Source organism: Miscanthus floridulus, chromosome 5 (genome assembly GCF_019320115.1).
Source record: "Miscanthus floridulus cultivar M001 chromosome 5, ASM1932011v1, whole genome shotgun sequence".
Taxonomy (NCBI): Eukaryota; Viridiplantae; Streptophyta; class Magnoliopsida; order Poales; family Poaceae; genus Miscanthus; species Miscanthus floridulus.
Window position 1 is genome coordinate 119,703,960 of NC_089584.1, and position 20,536 is coordinate 119,724,495.

Sequence of the window (20,536 nt, forward strand, 5' to 3'; positions counted from 1 at the left end):
ATGAATAAAAAACAACCTGGAAGAACATCACGGCTTAGTCAAACGCTAAGCTCGGTAGCTCAGCATACGCTTCAACTACACCCGGGGGCATGAATTCAAGGGCGAAAGACCAAGAATACAAGTACTCCAAACGACAACACATCAAAACCCTTCACCCGATTTCTTTTTGAAAGACAAGAACTCGGAGAAGGCTCGGGGGCTGCGAGATACATAACCCCAGAAATTTTTAAGACAAGAATCTGGACCCTCCAACTTTTGCAAGCAAAAGCAAGAGGCTCGGGGGCTACACTCAGTGAGTGCAATTTTTACGAAAAATTGCACCCACCGAAAAAGAACTCGGAGCAACCAAGAAGACTAAAGGGACCCTCTGGCTTCTTGTCCCAACAAGCAAGAGGCTCGGGGGCTATACTCACTGAGTGCACTTTTGTCCAAAAGTGCACATCAGCCGAAAAAAAGACAAAGAAGACCATCTCAAGATCTCGCTTCAAGAAAGAACCCGAAACAAGTCTACAACAACCTGGCCCTTGAAGCTCAATCATGAAATGCTCGGGGGCTTATCGATGCAGGACCCAAAGGGTTCCCCACGGAGAAGAGAGAAGAAAACCTAGTCCAAATAGGATTCTCTACATGTAATCCTACTAGGACTAGTTACACATAATCTTACTAGGATCTCTACTTTGTAACCGACTAGGACTTCTGCCTCTCCTGGACTATATAAAAGGGGGCAGGGGTCCCTAGATTGAAACCTACAACAGAGTTCAACAGAACAATTGTACAACACAACACTTTACAATCAATCCAACGCAAAGGCTAACGCCGACTGGACGTAGGGTTATTACTCGATCCACGATCGAGGGCTTGAACCAGGATAAATCGACTGTCTCTCGCGTTAACCATCGAGTTCAGCATACGCCGAAGCCCGAACATACTGCCCCGGGTACCCCCGTGGCAGGCTATCGGTGGTAAAACATCGACACCATCCTAATGTGAGATCGAGTTTTGAGGAGCTTCACTTAAGGAGCACATGGACTAAAAGCAAGTAACTTTCCTGGAGAAAGATTCATGTGTACCTTTTAAATGAACTAATTACTAGTTGGGTTGACAACTAAAAAATATTTTTGGAGATGTATAATAGGATATACGGTGAAGTTACTCTAGTTGATGCAGCCTGTAGGGCACGTTGGTAGAGTCCCACTCTAACTCATTTATTCTTTGATTAAGTAATTCTAACTGATTCTAGTGGGAGAGCAGGATGGGGAGCACATGAGAATTGATTCTGAAATGATTCCAATAAAAATTAGATAGGAAGCAATGAGGAACAGGTTTTGTACTCTCATCTTCCAGTTCCAGTATAAATGAAGAAGTAATTCTTAATTATCTGCTTTCTACTATAATCTATGTGAGATTTTATGGTTTCGTTAAAGAGGAGTGATTCTCACAATAAATCTGCTCCAAGAAACGCCAAATGGCCCGTACCATACACCGATACAAGCATCTACAAATATCAGCAGTGTTATGCTAACTGAGATCAACCATATGCTCTAGCCTGATGAGGCATCCTTTGCAGAATTTCAGCAAACTTTCGCCGCACCACTGAGGAGGGAAGCCATTCCGGTCCTTATTCTTGAGATGTGCCGGCATCATGGTCTGGTGACGGACGGCCAAGCGGTCCCAATGCTTTACCCTTGTTGTACACCGTCGCCAATTCTAATGTCGTATCGTCCTTCGGCTGCTAGGCTCTAACTTATCGACATTCTTGGTTGGTCCTGAACGCTAACGTTTTGCCAGCAGATGTGGAACAGCCGAAACTTGTCACTTTCCCGTTCTCTTAATGAAAAAAGAGGCTACGGCATGCTCGCCAAAAAAAAAACATATGCTCTCTTTTGGAGGTAGTGACAGAGCCAGTTCTTTTTCTTCTATAATATTTAGAAAAATAAAACATATCGTAGTCTATGCATAGACTCCCCTCAGAATTGGGTACACGTTTTGTTTTTAACAAGAGATTTGCATCGCAGATATCACATTCAGCATAAACCTTATATTGCACATAAGATGAAAATGTATCAAGGAAACCATATAAAATGGACTGATGCTCTCATATCTACACATCACGTAAGAGAGAATTATTTGGAGTCATCCTTGATCTCATTAGCATTGTTTTCACTACCTTTAGGATGATAAGACAACTCTTCCTTTGAGTATACCATCGGCATTGGAAAATTTGCCCCGACTTGGCCAGTCATTTGCACAATTCAGTTTGCTTATAAAGCAAACTGCCAACAAGGCATGGGATCGATGCTTAACCTTTCTGTGTGAGCATCCATGTTCATGGAAGATCCAGGTGCCTCTTGTATCCACTGTTTACTGGCTCTGAGGTAGCATCTGGTCATCAGGCATCTGCAATTCCAATTGAGATGACAACTGCTGCCGTCTGAATTAGTGTTTGCTGAATTGAAATTCAATGCCAGGTTGTACAGTTTCATTTTTGCTAGATGTTAGAATCTCAATTCTATCCTTGAAAGTAATAACTGGTTCTTCACTCGAACCAAAGCCATTGGATCACCTTCTTCTGAAACTTGAACAGCATAAAGCTTCTCCATCCAATCCATGATGGTTACATTTGAAGTTTTCGGAACACAAAACACATCTGCTGCCTTAAAGCTAGAGGGAGGACAACTCTTAGTTACCAGCACCTGAGGCAACTTCATCATTCACAACAGCTGAATTATCATCAGGAATCTTTGCTGTTTCCAGTTCTGTCTTTTCTGAAGACCCTTCAGGTAGGCTAATGAATGCCGGATGCAACTCTGTACATATATCAAAAATAGATGCAGCTTCTGGTTTGTTTGTGTTTGTCTCATCTTCAGAATTTGAGGAAGAGGTACGATATAAATGTTCTTCCAGTGAGGACCCCTGATCTTGTAGATTATTTCTGCTCATGGGATCAGTTGCTCCATCATCAATGATATGTTCCTTGTCATCATCATCAGAAATTAACACGCCATCAAGGCAATCCGTATGTACTGTTTCAACATCTGGTTCCCGAGGAGATCCTTGAGATTCAACTCCACTACTAGACCCGAGCAGAGTATCCCTCCTTACAACATTAAACAAAATACCATTTTCAATCTTTTCAGGCTGCAACAAGTCACCTTCAGAAACCACGATACTTGTTGAAGGGCCAAATGTCGATCTAGGGGTAATGGTATCATGGATATCTAAAGCTGAATTGTCCAAGCTCCTATCGATTGCTTCTCTACTCACTGCATGAGCTGCCAAGGTACCAGCATTTGGTGTCACAAGATCAGTTATGTCTTCCCTTGATGGAATTGTTCTGAATTCTGTGTCGATCTCAAGATTCTGAACAAAGCTGATGAATTTATTGGCTGAGGCTGTCCTCATAAGAGGGCCACCACTTCTTGTCCAAGAGTGTAAATCAATACTCTCAGATTCACTGTCACTGCTCTCGTGTGCACTTCTCTGAAGATACTGGTTTCTGGTAGATGTTCCAGCAACTCCTCCAGGTCCTTGAGGAGATGTAAGCATTTCTTCTTCAAGAGAACCAGTTGAATTTTCTCTTGCTATGAGATTCCAGGATGGAATCCTCCTAGATGGGCAGAACCTGATTGCTGGACCATATCCTTGAGATGCGGATGCTCTTTCTGCACTCCTCTTTAGCCTACGCAAGTGGTTCAGGAGGGCAACACATTCATCCAGTGCAAGCTCAATAGCACAATTTGCCCTGATGGCTGATAGCTTTTCCCAAGTGCATCTCCTACCTTGATTCGCAGCCTTCTGAAGCTCAGCATAAGACGGGTTCTGTATCATCTTGGAATACTGATGATAGTGGGAAATAAATCATGTGTAAGTTTACTGATTACCGTGTCGATAGCTGACATTTGCTTGAATAATGTGAAAAGAACATTTGCATGAAAGGAGAGAGAATAGGAAACATTGCAGACCTGCGCAAGAGTGGCTGGCATAACAACTGTAACATCGCCTTCCCATTCTTGAGCAAATAATTTAGCTAATCCTCCTAGAGGAAATCCAAGTTCCAGAACTTGATTACACCTATGTTTAACTTCCATCTCAGCAAGTTCAGCGAGCTAAATACAAGAAATAATAAACACGTATTAGTACATCATAACATGCCTGCAGATGATACTTTGGCAAAATGAACTATCTGGCCAGAGTATCCATCTATTATTTGCAGCAAATAATTCTAGCAGTGTAGTGGGACGTTATGCTACTTAGGCATCAACATGCTACCATTCCTGGTATGTCGGAAGGCATGTCATATGACAACTGTAGGTAAAAGAAGAAATATCTTTATGTTTTACATGGATTGGAAGCATGTCCAATAAAAAGTATATCTGCATTGTAAGAGGAAATAAGACAAACTCAATAAAAAGAATACAACAAGGAGAAACTATTTGACATACCTTGGCAGCTAAGCTGCCTCCATAAGCCCTAACGATTTCCTTTAGTCTCAACAGCGGAGCTATGTGAGGATTGGCTTGGCTTACTATGAAATGATTCACATTGAATAGTTCCTTCAATTGCTTCATGGGTAAATCGCTTTCTAAGCTCCCATCTCTCCAGCGGCGGGTTGGAGCAACAGTTCGTTCCTCTATGCCTAATAAGAATGGAGCATGGAAAGGAATGGTTTGACCAAATCTATCTTTTGCCATCAATTCTTGGGCCTCAAAAAGTCCAGGAAAAGCACAGGAAGCTGTTACTGCACTCCAGATAAGAACATGAGGTGATGTTAAATAGTTTAGGCATCGAGGCGGCTCATGCTTTCTTGGAGAACACACGGTGACAACAAGAATCCGACCAGTCATGTCATAAGCTTCTTGAAATGTCAAATTGCTGGTAAGGTTTCTCAAAAGCACCTGCAAGTGCCTTATATCATGAACAGCGCCTTGTGTCAAAATTCTTTTAACCACAGGAAAGATTCCACCCATCTGGTCAAAAAATTTCAGGGAATGCCACTCTTCAAAAAAGCTCTCCAGCTCAGGCCATGATCTTGTTGCTACTATAGAACACATTATCGAGCCAACACTTGATCCTGAAATTATCCTTGGCAAAAGTTTATGTTCTACCAAGGTTTTAACAACACCCACATGAAAGGATCCCAATGAAGCACCTCCACTTAGCAGCAAGGCTGTTCTACCAAAGGCATGTCTTGTCTCATGCATAAATGCGAGTTTCTCTTCAAGAGGCAACTCATCTGAATCTGAATCACAGACCATTTTCAGTTGAGTAGATACTTCCTCAATGTATTCCTTTATGAGTCTAGGCACCTGGCGAGCAAGAACATTACAATAAAATAAATTAATGACCAACATAGTGCTACACTAGTGTTACAAGCTCTAACACCTGCACACTGGAACAAAAGAACAAACTATAAAGTGCAAACACAACAACCTGACAAAAAGATGTGCCAAAGATGCAATATGTTCATAATGCAATTGTCATTGTCACTTATAGAAATCGTAGGCTAAATGTTTTGCAGATCTTAATTTATAATATGTGATTGCCTTTTGTAACTCAAAAGGAACAGGATAGACAACTACTAATACTTGTTCTACTTTTCAATCCTATTCCATATGAATGAAGAGCGGAATCTTGCCTAGTCAAGTCCAGATATGTACAGATGGGAATTGTTCATCCCCAAATTAGAGTCACGAGTTTATTCTCATATGCTAAAGCGATTGGTCCAATATTGAAACTACATAAAATTAGCTAAGATTGACACACCGCTTCCTCCTATTTAAAACATATAGTCTCTCTCAGAGCAATCATCAGATGGCGTCGAAATTTCGTTCGATCGACGCGATGTCAGAGCATTACGTACCTGCAGCCTCCCCTTGTGCAGTTCAGGGTTGCACATATTGCCGAGGTTCCTGAGCAGGTCCGCGCGCATGCAGAAGACGATGTCCCTGAGCGATCCCTCCTGGCGCCGGTGCCTGAGCTCGCGGAGCTTATTGCGGACGAGCTCCTCGTCGTAGAGGTCGGCGTCGCTGGCGCGGCGCGGGGGGGCCTCGCGCTCCAGCATCCGTGCAGCGTGCGCCCACTCCTCGTAGGTGAGCGCGGCGCGCATCATGTTCCGCCAGAACTTGCGGCGGTAGGCGGACTGCACCCTCGCCCGCAGCCCCGCCCTGCCGCGGCGGCCCCGCAGCAGGAGCGCGACGGCGCAGACGGCGAGCAGGATCCCGCGCGTGTTGTCGCGCGGGTGCAGCCACGCCGCCGCGACGGGCAGCGCGGCGCGCAGCGCCGCGGCCAGGCGGTGCCACAGGCGCGCCGCGGAGCCGCAGAGCAGCACCCGGAGCGCGACGGCGCGGCCCAGCGCCGTGGACGGGCCGATGGCGAACGCCCCCACCGGCGCCTCGCTGGCGATGTCATCCATTTGGGTGGTGGCGCAGCGCAGCGCAGAGGGTCACCCGCTCACGGCGGCCGCGGGCGTCTTGGATGGCTGTATCGGTTCGGATCAGAGCTAGAGCTGGAAGGTCGGAGAAGGCGAGTGTTGCTTGACTACAGCTATCTACGCACGAGGGCATGGGCGCATGGCGTATTGGCGTGTTGAATTGGAGTTTGGCAAGTCGGGAGGAGGCGGCAGCGAGATGGGGGATCACAATTCACAAGAGGACGACGAGGAGTCGTGGGCGTGTCACGCATGGGGACAAGCGCCGGCGTCCGAGTCAGGAAAACGGGCGAGGAGATAAGGGAGGAGGTAGCGCAACGTAACCAACAACTACCCGTCCCGCGGGCAAGCACGGCAGATGGGTGGTGCCGTCCGCCGCGCGGAGCTGCGCAGATCCCCAGCGAAAGTACGTTAGCGATTGGGATGGGCGCGGCCTCGAGGTCGGCCGCCGTAGGCGGTTGGTTTGGTTGCCTCCTCGCCGCTGAGGGAGACGGTGACGATGTGGAGGTGGAAGAATGGGGAAAACGGCTGGGTGACGCGCGCAGATCTGGGAAACTGTACAAGGGGACACGTGCCCTGGGCCTGGACGGTGGCTCGTACGAGTTCGTGAGCTGACTTTTGGGGAAGACGCAGAAGCGTCTTGTTTACCGTCCCATTAATAATCAAGGTATCACATGATCAAAAAATAATCAAGGTATCACGATAGACTCGTACAAAAGTCTGATACTAGAACCAGTGTCAGTCGGAGTTTTATCCTCATTCGTATTAAATAATTTGCCAGATAGGTTTTTTTTTTATGATGTGGCATTATATTTAAGAAGAGAAAAAAGAAATGAAAAAAGGGAACGTATCTAGTACAAATCAACCATCCGTGCAACCTTGGAAACTACGAATCAGGGTCATAAGATGCTAATCCAATGGATATGGTTAGAGGTGGGATTATTTTGCGCTTAAGCCCCCACCAGCCGGCCACTTTTCCAATACCCCTTGCCCACACCCCCCCCTCGCGTCCGTTTCTGGTTCCGTGTCCGGCCGCCGCCGTCCATCGCCGCCTGTGCGCCCCTGGCGCGCCGGCGGCCTGGTGAGCTCGCCGCCGCCCCTTCGCCCGCGTGCTCGCCGCCACCGCCCGTGGTCTGCCGCCGCCCGTGGCCCTCCGCCCCGCCACCGCAAAAACAGGCAGGCTGCCCCCATCGATTCGACCTCCATCTTTGCTCTTCTTCACGGTGGGCAAGGTATGTTACCTTGAGTAAATGCAATGATATTTATGCAAATGCAGTGATGAAATAAATTGCACTGAACTCCATGTCCATGTTGTATAATGCACTGAAACACTGAAAATTGGCAGCAATGGGCTCAATGATTCACGAAAAGGAACTCACTGTTGGCACCAGGCCAGGGGCGCACGGGCGGAATCGCCTGGCGGCGGAACGTCACGAAAAGGAATCGCTTGGCGACGGGACTCGCGATGGCGGCAATCGGGCGGAATCGCATGGCGGCGGGACTCGCGATGGACAGGGGCGATGGACTCACGGGGACCAGGCGCGATGGACGACGGACTCGGCGGGACTCGCGATGGCGCCGGGCGGCGGCCGGACACGGAACCAAAAACGGACGAGAGGGGGCAGGGGTATTGGAAAAGTGGCCGGCTGGTGGGGGCTTAAGCGTAAAATAATCCCACCTCTAACCCTGTCCATTAGATTAGCATCATGTGGCCCTGATTTGTAGTTTCCAAGGTTGCATGGGATGGTTGGTTTGCACTAGATACGTTCCCTAAAAAAAATAAAACTCTCATGGCACAATTACCAACTCGCAATGAGTCATGTAATTAAGTACTTATGAAACTATAGAATGAAACTATGCATTGAGAGTGATTGTTTCATTCAAGTTTTATTACATTTTATTTGATATGGCATTTTTATAAACAATGCTATGAAACTCTCCACGGGGACTGACCTAACTTCAAATAGTAATATTTTCGGTACCGCAGAGCGCAAACATAGCAATTACTAGTTATTTGCATTTTTACTAGTTTTTTTTGGCACAAGACCACTTGCGAATTTATTTCACAAGCCGTTTAGTAGATTGCCATAGCCTCCAGGGATCATAGAAAGGGCAGCATGCTCATGGTAAAACTTGACCATCGTTTAGTCGATTGCCATAGCCTCCAGGGATCATAGGAAGGCCTAGCATGCTCACGGTGAAACTTGACCACCATGTACGGGAACGCAAAACTCGAATAACGTAGTGACATATCTCAACTCAATTTGGTTGTCTGTATGCTGACAACATGTACGAGCAATACTATGGGTCCTTTTGACGTGGCTCCTGTACCAGCTTCACATACGACTTCGGTATCAAAGTGGGCAAAGTCACACCAAATGAGATCCCTTGTGCGGAGAGATGGAGCCGCTTTAGCGTCCGGAGCTGGAGCGCCAAAAACTAGCTCTGTATGTAGGACTTCGGCTAAGACGGCGGAGCACCTCGCAAGGAGCCACGCCAAACACATCCTATATGGCAACGGTATATTGCTTCATTCATGGTTTAGTGAGAAAGCATTTCAAACACGATGTCCATCGATTATATCTTACAATTTCTTTTTCCAGCTATTCTCATCCATATTATTGAGTTACAGCGCTAGTAGAGCACTGATGACGATCAGGGCGCTAGAGGACCACGTTCATCCGGTGAAGAATCTTCGCCAAGACTGCCATGGAAGAAAACCACCTGCGGAAGAAAAAAAAAACAGTCAACTTTTGTCACATTTTCCACATGATGCCATCGGGGGGCGAGGTCTTCTGAATTCGTTATCCCAAAGCTAAAGTGACACTGAAGCATATTACTTACCACACCCTTGGCATCGAACATAATAATCTTTCTTCATTACAAGACCAGAGCCTCCACAGACTTCGCATTTCTTTTGTGCGATCTGAACAATCAGGAAAGAAACGATCATGAATAAAGGATAGTAACGTGATCAAATGCAATTGATGGAACTGACAGAAATTCAGTTAGCAAAGACGGTCACGAAATCATCTAAAAAATGAGGATTAAGTCCACTTTTGGTCCCTCAACTATTGTGTTCGTCTAATTTTGACCCTCAACTACAAAACCGTCTAATGCTAGTACCACAACTGTCAAAACCGTTCACTTTTAGCACCTGGGCGCGGGTGAGGCTGTTTTGTCCAACATGGAGCGGTTTGACATGTGGGGCCCACGCGTCATCGACTCAACCCTACCTCTCCATCCTCACGTCCACTCCCCCGACGCGTCCTCTCTCCGCGCGCGGCGGGGCGGGCGCAGCTCCCTCGCCTGGCCGTACATGACGATGACGCAGAGGAAGAAGAAGACGCTCGCCACGTAGACCGGCAGCCGCCCGCCCTTGCGCAGCGATGTCACGGCGTGCTTCGCGCCGAACGCGTCGGCCCCGGCTCCCACGCCCACGCCCACGAGCGACGACTTGCGCCGCCCCGCCAAGCTCATGGTGCCCGCGACTCGCTCGCTACCCAGCGATGCCCTCATCCTACTCCTCTCTCGATCTCCCCGTGCGCCGGGCTGTGTTTTCACTTGGACCGATCGAACACGTGTCGTGACCGCGATCAGAAAGCGGGGGAGGCCGGAGGATCGTCCGCACTAGCGAGGTAGCCGCGCGCGCGGGTCTTTATGGATTGGCTGGAGAACCTGGCCGGGGAGTCAGCACCGGGGGCTGCGGATTTGGTGAGGGGATGCCATCTCCTGATGGTTCCCACACCCTTCTCTTCTCCCCTGGCCACCAGGCGTTGAACGGGCAAGTGCAAGCAACAGATATTAATTGGATGGAAAATTCGTCAAGCTCAAGCCGCCGCCATCCAATTACTCATACTCACTGGTGCCTAAGGTCCCTATATTGCCCTCGGACGAAACTGCAACGAGAATCATCCACCAGGGCACTCGGACGAAGCGTTGCCGTCACCGCCATCCGCCATGAACACCGAACTGAGCTCGGCCATGGCTTCCTCTTCTTCCTTGCTTCCTCTTCCATATTCTTAATGTTTTGGTTCCTCCCTAATGTCATGGCCTTGCCCGTGAAACGGTTTCACCGGCGGACCTTCATAGCAACAGGAACGGCACCGTTGCCGCGGTGCACCGGCGCCACCACTGCTGCGCACGTGGCCGGACTTCCCCGAGCCATCTCCGCCCTAACCAACTCCGCAGTGGTATCTGTGGTGAGCTCCTGTTCCTTTTCCACCGTCCCGTTAAATCTCTACCGTTGCCGGTGCGTCGGAACACATGCGCCGCCACCGGCGAACCCGTGCCTACGCGGGCAGACATGCCCCTGCACGCCGTAGCCCTAACCACGGGCCGTCGTGGTCCTGCGTGGCCGCACAAACCTCGCGCTGGCCATGCGCCGCTCGCGGCCGGACCTCGCCGCCGACGAGCCTCCTCCCGGCCGGGATTGGCCACGGCCGGCCACCCACACGCGCGTGCACAGCCCTGGTCAAACCCGTCGACCCCCACGTGGCGGTTAATGCCAGCGGGGCATGGTCAAAACCGCTCCACGTAGGACAAAACAGCTCTGCCCACGCCCAGGTGCTAAAAGTGAACGATTTTGACAGTTTTGGTATCACTAATAGACGGTTTTGTAGTTGAGGATTAAAATTAGACGAACCCTATAGTTGAGGGGTCAAAAGTGGACTTAATCCAAAAAAAAAAAAATGACTGTCAACAAATTTCGGCTGACAATGGCTATGCAACTTAGGGTAAAAAAGAATTAGAGTCCAAATGGATATATAGTATAGTATACTCAAGAAAGGCATTTTCTGTATCTTGGTCTTGGTCCCTAAGGACAATTCCTTCAGCTCCAGGGCAAACTTACTTAGAAAAAAACAGTACGGTAAAGAGCGAGAAGCAACAGGCCTAGCACTCACGATTCTTTTGCCGAACTCGACCCCTGCAACGACGAAAGGCGTCACTCCAGCTGCACGAACGATAAGCAAGAGCCGACGCTGTCAGACAATTGAACTCGTGGAACTGACAATATGCAATTCACTCGAGCGCGGAAACAGGTAGACGGGCCGCCCACCTACAGCGCCGACGACAATCTGCCAGGTGACCTGTGCGGGCGGGAGCGGGGAATCAGCGGCCGCGGAGGCGGCGGCCGCAACGGAAGCCCCGTCAACTGCGCAAACGCTGGTGGCGCCGCCTCGGCCAGCGGGAGCCCGCCTGCCGAGGCTGCCGCTCGGGAAGTGGCCGCCGCGGCCGGTGCCGACCAGGCCCGGCAGTGGGCCGCGACCCGGCAAGTGCGCGGGGTAAGCGCGCGCCTGCATCGCTGCGTTCTTTGCTCGCGACTGCTCCGATACTATGGTTTGTGCAAGACGGAGGGCCGTGAACGTCCACTCGTGCTTGATTTCCGTTGTGCGTGTGCCGATGCGCGAGGGACCCAAGCACTGCCACGCGACGCACGCACGTCCACAATAAATTCCAATGAACCTGTTGCCAATTTGGCGGTTGCAACTTTTCTTTTGTCTGTCTTGCTTTTTCCTGGCTTCCAAGTTCCAACCGTTTACTTCCCAACAACACTGCTTCCTTTTCCTTCTGCTTCCATAGTTCCATGGCCGGGTAGAGCCAACATGTGCATTTTTTTATATCGGCCACGTTTCTGGGAGCACGCCAAAACGATTTTCCTGATGATTTACTGCATCGATGATCAACATGTGCATTTTTTTATATCGGCCAGATTATCACGTTTCTGGGAGCACGCCGGCCAAGACGATTTTCCAGGAAATTCACAAGTTGCTTTGTTGCAAATAGCAATCCCTCTAGTTGTCTCTCTGTTTCACAATAAACCACCCCCACTACTTATGTCCTCGTCCATTTCTATGGTTTTTTTTTCATGAATATAGAGTCAATATGACTTTATTTAGACCTTATCGTCCAAAATTTAGTTGGCTACCGAACTTTATATCATTTTAGCACATTTATGTGGTTCGATGAGCTAATTATTTTTTTATGACGTTGGTTAAACTTTAGACTGTATTTTAGACCACTTGTTAGGGCCTGAAGATCTCAAGTTTAACGGACCACAGGATCCTGAGTACCATGCTAGCCGAGTCAAGCATGCTTAGATTGTGTTTATTCATCATGATGCAGTCATGAGTTTTAGCAGACAATAAAAATATGTGACTATGCTCCTTTTTCATCGGTGACCTTTCATTGAAAGCTCTAAAAACATTACTAGACAAACGAAATTATCTTAGCTCGTGTAAGCCTTGCAACCGCATGTCTATGGATGTAATCTCGAAACCAAAGTGACATAAGGGTGGGTTCTCGATTTCCTATTTCAAAGTTCAAACGTGGGACATTGACCTATGTCCAAGGATTATTAAATGCTAGCTCCTCCGTTCCAAATGATAGTTCATTTTAATTTTGTTTCTAAGTCAATTTTTTTTTCAATACTTTAGAAAAACATATTAATATCTCGAAATTCAAATAAATACGCTATTGGGATATATTTAATGAAACTAATTTGACATTGTAAATCTTGATACATTTCTTCATAAACTTAGTCATGTTTGATTTTGAATAAAGCTATAGTAGTAGTTCGAAAGCGATGGTGAAGGATTGCCATAGGACCCTTAAAACAATGCAAGCACCATTTTAATACTTTCGCGACCCTCAAAACAATGCAAGCAGCAACCGCCATATTAAACTTTCGTGACCCTTAAAAAATGCAAGCAGCAGATTAAAAAAAAATACAAGCAAGCGCAGTATTTTGGCCGGTATGGCGTCTCACGAATGATTATAAATAACGTTTGGTATCATTGTAAGACCTGTTAAAATGAAAACATTTATTAACCGCCAGTGCAAAAGATGACAAAATTGTAATCCTTGATGGATCCATTCCCACTTCATTCGGATTGAAGCGCCAAAAAGTTTGAATTGTCTTTAGTAGTTTAGTGTGTACATTGATATGTTTTCCTTCCAACTTTTAGTCCTCATCGTCTCCATATGCGTCCTGATTTCTTTTGTTCTTGCATGCGCCTGCAAAAGTGATATTGGTGGTGCTAAAAACCTTTAAAGAAGTTATAAATCGACAAAGTCACTACCGTGTACCATGTGCATAAGCGTTAAGCAAAGTTGATTGATACTCCTGGTACACTACAGCATTTCTATACTGCCACCTTCTAGGTTACACATGTTAGTATGGGTCTGATTGGTTCGTGGCCAAAATTTGCCATGCCAAAGCTAGGTAAAAAAAAATTACCATGGATTTGGCAAAGCCAAATGTGAGAGGTTGGCAAGTTTTGGTAGCCAACCAATCAGGCTCTATGTTACTACCTCCTGTTACTTTTTTCCCATGCATATAGTGGCAGGGAAGCATATAGTCGTACAGCTATCATAAGCGGAAGTACCTAAAAAATCAACACAGCCCACACAAATGACAAAAAAAAAAGTCTTGCCCTTACAACAATTGATTTTTTAAAGGAAAGATTAGTAGCAATGAACAGTCATCCCAAACACCCTAAGTTGCAATTTCTGGTTGATATCAACCAGAAATAGGGGCCCGTCATGTTTAGTGCTAGATTATGAAATTTATGCTACAAGGTGACAGAGGTAATGAATTGATAGACCAAGCACAGTTTGCGGAGCGAGACAACAGTCTTTAGTCCCACTCAGGCACTCAGCACAAAACAGGTTGCTGAAAAGAATAATCAAGATACTTAAATAAATTGATGAGATTGTTCTACACTCCACGAAGAAGTTTGCACCAAAAAAAAGGCATCAGGAGAGACTGAATGCAGTGGCATATTTTCCACAAATTATTTTATTAGAGGGGTAACTTTATTAATTCAGAGTGTTAATGGCACATGGAAAACCCCTATCTTGATGTGCCGTGTAGTGTATATCATGGGCAAACCAATTTGCCCAAAAATAAGAGACCAACTAACTCTCACCGATTATATTGTACACTGACAAGACGTTTTAGCTTTTCTAGATTCATAGTTTTTGCTACATATCTAGATATATATTATGTCTAGATACATAGTAAAAGCTACGAATCTAGAACTACCAAAACATCTAATAATTTGGGACGGAGGGAGTACAAAGTTACAACTGCATATCCCCACCATATCAAGAACAAAATTTATTTTCCTATTAGATTATAGCATTGTTTCTACCCAGTAAATTCATTAGCTGTTTTTTGTCACGACAGCAATATGAATCAGGAAACCCTATTTTTTGTTATAGCAAAAAAAGAAGGAAACAAAAGACAAATCAACAGACATGGAGCAAGATTGCTCAAGCTTTTTGCTCCAAATATTGTCTTGTAACACAGTGGGATTTGCTAATACATCAGTATATTATGTCCAGTTTAGTGCGACGACCAATACGCTATTTCTCTCGGCTAAGACTTAATCGCCAACTGTTCAGATTAAAAACGAAGAGAAATATTCTTGTGGACACTAATGATCTGATTGTGGTCATAATCATGACTGATGACAACAACTTACTTTCACAGAAGTTGCAGAACTGGGTACGTCAAACATTCAAATTGCCATCAACTAAGTATAAAAAAAAAGGTGATAGAACATACGAAAATATCCACTGACCTCTGATGCTCCTTAGAGCGCTCAATAAACTCGGCGGCGATATCACCACTTTGATAGGATGCAAGAACAGCCCTGATGTCAGAAGGTCTTACCATAGCAACATCTACAGATTTTTTGTGTTATAAATATTGCCAAATTGCCAAAAAAAAAGAAAAATTAGCAAACTAGACAAATGGAAAAGCCTGACCTAATAGGATGAACTAGATAAAGTTCCCAATGCTTACATTCTAGAAATGGAATAAGATCAAGCAGTTGAGTGTCATCACTTTCAAGCTTCCAAGGTTTAATTTCCACACAATTTTCAGGCTGCAGGCTTGACTCTTTAGCATGAGAGCTGATATAAAGAACTTGAGCAGGATTTCTGTTCAGCTTTGACAGATCCTAGTAATGACATCATAAAGGGTCAGTCTTGAAAACTCAATGCAGAGTACATAATGCCCTTTATAATGTTATTAAGATCTTACAATTACTACCAGGAGAAACATTTACCACTCAGAATTAGAACAAGACTAACCACTGGAAAGACCACTCAATGGGGGGTGATTAACAATAAGTAACTAGTGAACATGGGAATGATGGTTGTATCATCATGAATAAAGTCCCCTAGTTACTTTCAATATACAACAGCATAGAATTTCAAAATTGGGTAGTGCATGAACTGAGGGTTGGTTCTAGAAGCCTGTCATGCAAAATTACAGAAGATTGGTGTGCATGATGAAAAGTTACAGCAAAGCAAAAGAAACAACAGGCAACTCATCTTAGGAAGTCACTTAATACATCTTTGGGCCATGGGAGAGGATCTGGAACACCAAGCAAGTGCTGCTTTTTCATATGGCTTGTGGCACAAGTGATAGACTACCTATCTCTTAGCACAACAAGGTCTGCCTCATCCCACCAAATTCTCCTTTGTGATCAGGAGGAAGAAACAATTCAGCACTTGCTCATTTTGTGTATTTGCCAAGTAATTCTGCTTCAGTCTACTGCAAAAGGTTGGTTTGCAAACTCTGTCTCCACAGACTGAAGACATTTCCCTGGATGATTGGTGGTCAATTATCACTAAAGGAACCAGTGGTGAAATAAAAAAGGGACTCAATTCCCTTGTCATCTTAGGAGCTTGGACAATTTGGAAGCATCGGAATCGCTATGTTCAACAGACCCTCTCCATGTCTTCCTGAAAATCTCTCACTCGCCAGAGGAGATGCAGCTTAGGTACATGGCTAGCGCTCAGGGTTTGTCTCTCACGGATATTGATAAAGAGTGTGTTTGTAAGGGTTCTTACTTCTTAATAGTTAATATAATGATATGCAGCTATCCTATGTGTTCAAGAAGAAAAAAAATACTTAATACATGGACAAGAAACTTTATGTAAAACCACCTTCACTCTACAAACTTGACCAGTTATTACAAGAAATATGAACCTCTATCATGTTTCAATCCATGCTATGCCACCATTAGCTTACCACGCTGTAAATTATTGGCTAGAGTGTGTAGGAAAATATAGCACAGATGAATAGGACTGACCTGCCAGAAACAGGTATTCAAAGGATCCATACATTTAAAGGACCAGTTTATAAAATATTTAAGCCAAGCAAAAGGATTAATACACAACAATTCCTTTACTAACACAATAGCGTGTAATATCCCACATACCCGATAATGTTTTCCATTTTCATACTTAGTTGCAACTCTTGATAGCCTGTGTCGAATATTGCCCTTTGGATCCAGCCTATCAACAACAGGATCAACATACTGCACATGCAACAAAGTTTCATGCAGGTTACACATTTGCAAATAAAAATGAACTGAAAGCTCTGAAAAACTTACCATACTAAGCTGATCAGAATACACAACAATTTCATAAAACCTCCCGAGTTGTTCAAGAAAGGCATCCACTCCTGGCCTCTTAAAGGTCCTCCATCCTCTCTCACGCTATACACATGTTTATTTAAGAAAAAAACATTAGACTGGTATTCTCAATGAATCAGTCAACCATACGGGCAAGCAAAATATGAAATGAGTATGATAGAAAAAAAAATAAAGGAAGATTTAATTGTATGTTCTAAAAATATATTGCAGTATACAGAGATCCATACTCCATAGTAAACAAAAAAATTAAAGTTTGTATGGAACATAAAAGTTCACCTTCCAATCTGAGTATACAAGAGTCTCGTTCAGATCCAGAACTAGAGTCAATACCTGGAAGAAGTTTGTCTGATACTGGTTCGCTAAAGCCCTATGGTAAACATATATTAGTATGATTGACATTTCTTCATAATATCAAACATGGATCCATGAAGGAAAAAAAAAAGTTACCATCTGTACTGACCCGAATTTGATCTTCAATTTGGCTCCTCACATCCAGGTATACCTCAATAGCGGCAACAGGAACTACAGAACAAAGCATACAATCCTTAGTAAGGAGGCAGCAAAAAAGGAATTACAGTATCTAGCCAACCTGAGCCGTCAATTAAATCGGAACTCGAATCAGTGGCATGTATGGCTTTATTTTTTTCTAACACAATAAGTAGATGAAGGTGTTAACCCAAAAAACTCAGTATTGAGGATGAGCAGATTAAGAGTAAGCTCATATCACACTCCTTCCCTGTGACATGTTTAGATACAGCCATCATTGTTCACTACTTTACAGTCAATATGGGTCAAATTATCCACAACCACAAGTCACTACAGTGCCAACTACACATGCCATTCTTAGCGATTGGCTGTGGCATATCTAATGCACATAACTTCAAACAACAACAACAACAACAACAACAACAAAGCCTTTAAGCCCCAAACAAGTTGGGGTAGGCTAGAGTTGAAACCCAGCAGAAACAATCAAGGTTCAGGCACGTGAATAGCTGTTTTCCAAGCACTCCTATCTAAGGCTAAGTCTTTGGGTATATTCCATCCTTTTCAAGTCTCCTTTTATTGCCTCTACCCAAGTCAACTTCGGTCTTCCTCTGCCTCTCTTCACGTTACTATCCTGGCTTAGGATTCCACTACGCACCGGTGCCTCTGGAGGTCTCCGTTGGACATGTCCAAACCATCTCAACCGGTGCTGGACAAGCTTTTCTTCAATTGCCAAACCTTCTCTTGTCAATCATGATGTGTGATGTAAGCTTCTGCTAACATTACCTAGCTATTTCACACATGCATATATGGCTATATGCTACTGTGTGGTATTCTCAAATGTAATGTCTGGTATCATATTTGACTACTGCAAAGGGATTGTCAATTCAAGGTTACAGCCTGCATACAGTAGGGGCTGTAGTGTTAGGGACATAGAATATTATATTTAAGGGTGGTAGTTATACACAGTGAAGTGAGACAGAAATTGCCTGAAGGCTCCAGTTTAAGAAAGAATAACAGAATGGTGAATTGCTTGTTAGCTGGTCAAAAAGATATGCATGATACACAGAAAGTCCAATGGGCAGACATAGTAATGAGAAAGATGAGGAACGAGTATGCTGTAGCCACTACCTTTCATAGCTGCTGAATAAGCCATAGCCTGAAACCTCTGCAAGCAAGAAAAATAGTTAATTTATTGCATGGTTGAGATACAGTGGAAACCTTAGTCCTGTAAAACCAATTCAGGCCTTCTACTATATTCCCGGAATGCAAGAGTACCATAGAGCGTCATTGAAACATTTTAGTACCCTATATGTTCAAATCCTAGCAAGGCGGTCATGTACTAGTTTTGGAAGGAACAATAAGTGGGGGGAAATGACAGCTGCTATTTCAAGGTTGAAGCAAGAAATGCAATAAAACCAAAGTTCCCCATATGCAATTTCAGCACATACAAATTTCTAGCTCAAGAGCTAAAGTTCGGCTGCCAAATAGCCACCTCACAGCTTCACGATAGTGGCATCATCAGTGTTTCACACAGCTAATTAGATCTCCCATCATCAAAGGTCACATTTCATAATTCCCCCTAAATAACTTTAAGGCACTGCTGCCCACGACTTTATCTAGCTAACAAAAATGAGATAACAAGAGAGACTTAAACTTGACATATTGCAGCATTACCTCAAAGCCGGAAGCATCCTCAGGAATGGGCTGCTTCGACTTCTTCCGGAGCTCCCGCGTCATCTGATCCACTTCATCCAGAGAATAAGCTAAACACGGGAGAAGAAAAGGAATCACCGCACAGGACACTGAATCAAAAGCCAGGCCACGCTGATTCTCCAAGGGGAGCTAAACCGCGAAGCTGAGCATCGGGACCGCATGGCCCCGCGCGGGGCAGGGATTGGGATTGGGAGCCGTACCGTAGCTGACGTAGCCCGTGCCGGCAACCGCGGCGGGCACAGCAGTTAAGGCGGCGAACTTGAGCGCGCCCCACGGCTTGCGGGCTGCCTGGAGCGGCTGGGAGGGTGGATCTCCGGCGGTGGAGGAGGCCTCGGATGCGGTGGCGGCTGCCGCTGCCGCGGCCGCCGTGGATGATGAGGAGGAAGCGGCGGCGGTTGCCGGGGAGGCGGTGCAGGAGAGCGCAGAGATCCTAGGGAGCAGGCGCGAGCCCGCAACGCGAGACATGGTATGGCTTGGGTTTTGGATTTGTTCTTGGTTGCGTTCCGGTTCGAGCGGACAGCGGAGGGTTTAAGGAGGCGGCCGAGAGCGGTGAGGACTGAGGTGAGGGCGTGAACGCGTGAGGGGGGAGCGCCGGACGGGCGCGTGATTGCGATGTAGATGAAGGCGTAGCAGGTAGCAGCGGAGTTGGGAGGGATGACTCTGGCATATGCTTCGGACTTGGGAGGATGCGTTCTGCCCCGCGGATCAAAAGGCCAGCAGAAGTATTTTCAGCTCAAGCCCAAAAAACGTTCAGGGCTCCATTGGAATGGGGGATTTTCAAAGAGAAAACTCAGGAATCAACAATCCATAGAATAAAATAAAATAATGATGGACTTAAGAATGAGTGGAATAAAACAATCAGCTTGGAAAGGGATAAAGTCTGAGCTCTGCGACGCCATTAATTAAATCAACGAATGGGATCGTGCACTTGATCAGCTTGTTCGGCTCGTTATGATCGTGAATTATTATGGCTGGCTGGTTTGGTGTGAGAGAAAAATACTATTTTGATTGAAAATTTACGATCGTTTATGATCAAGCGAACAGGTTGCATAATATATCCATGTTCCTATAGTTTTCCTGTGAGTATTCAGATACCTATCTTCTATAGCCCCGTTCGTTTGGAGGAATCTGAATGAATCTGGAGAAATTTGTGAGAGAGAATCATCCGTGAACAGTGGAAACCAGCCATAAACAGTGATTCCTTCGTACCAGCCGAACAAGGCCTATAGGTTTTTGTACTTTCTAATCCTCTGATTTGTAGTAATTGCATTCCTGCAGAACTGGCCTGTTCGCTTGAATCTATTATTCGACTTATTAGCTAGAATCTACTATATTTTTCTCTCATAATAAAATAGTTTCAGTCGGCTTATCAATCAGCTTTAATACCAGCCGAACATGCTCTTATTCATGTGGTTTTGCAATCCTTTGTTTCAACCTCACACACAATTTCCTCTCT

General features: G+C 45.4%; 1 protein-coding gene and 1 pseudogene across 1 annotated transcript; both read right to left on the bottom strand.

The window, feature by feature from the left end:
- Window positions 1–1,726: 1,726 nt before the first annotated feature.
- Window positions 1,727–7,214, bottom strand: LOC136450596 (triacylglycerol lipase SDP1-like). Its single transcript, XM_066451110.1, has 4 exons — window positions 5,861–7,214; window positions 4,443–5,306; window positions 3,963–4,106; window positions 1,727–3,837 (listed from the first exon to the last, which is right to left on the bottom strand). The coding sequence occupies exons 1-4, from the start codon at window positions 6,410–6,412 to the stop codon at window positions 2,680–2,682; spliced, it is 2,718 nt and encodes a 905-aa protein (XP_066307207.1). The 5' UTR covers window positions 6,413–7,214; the 3' UTR covers window positions 1,727–2,679.
- A 1,723-nt stretch (window positions 7,215–8,937) lies between these two features.
- On the bottom strand, window positions 8,938–19,743 carry LOC136450597 (mitochondrial import inner membrane translocase subunit TIM50-like; annotated as a pseudogene).
- Window positions 19,744–20,536: the final 793 nt, after the last annotated feature.

Excerpts from the sequence above, each read along its gene's own strand:
- LOC136450596 (XM_066451110.1), bottom strand. The coding sequence starts at position 6,412 with ATGGATGACATCGCCAGCGAGGCGCCGGTGGGGGCGTTCGCCATCGGC. Across the intron at positions 4,107-4,442 it reads GAGGCAGCTTAGCTGCCAAG|CTCGCTGAACTTGCTGAGAT; the intron begins GTATGTCAAATA and ends TCTTGTATTTAG. Across the intron at positions 3,838-3,962 it reads TGCCAGCCACTCTTGCGCAG|TATTCCAAGATGATACAGAA; the intron begins GTCTGCAATGTT and ends CACTATCATCAG.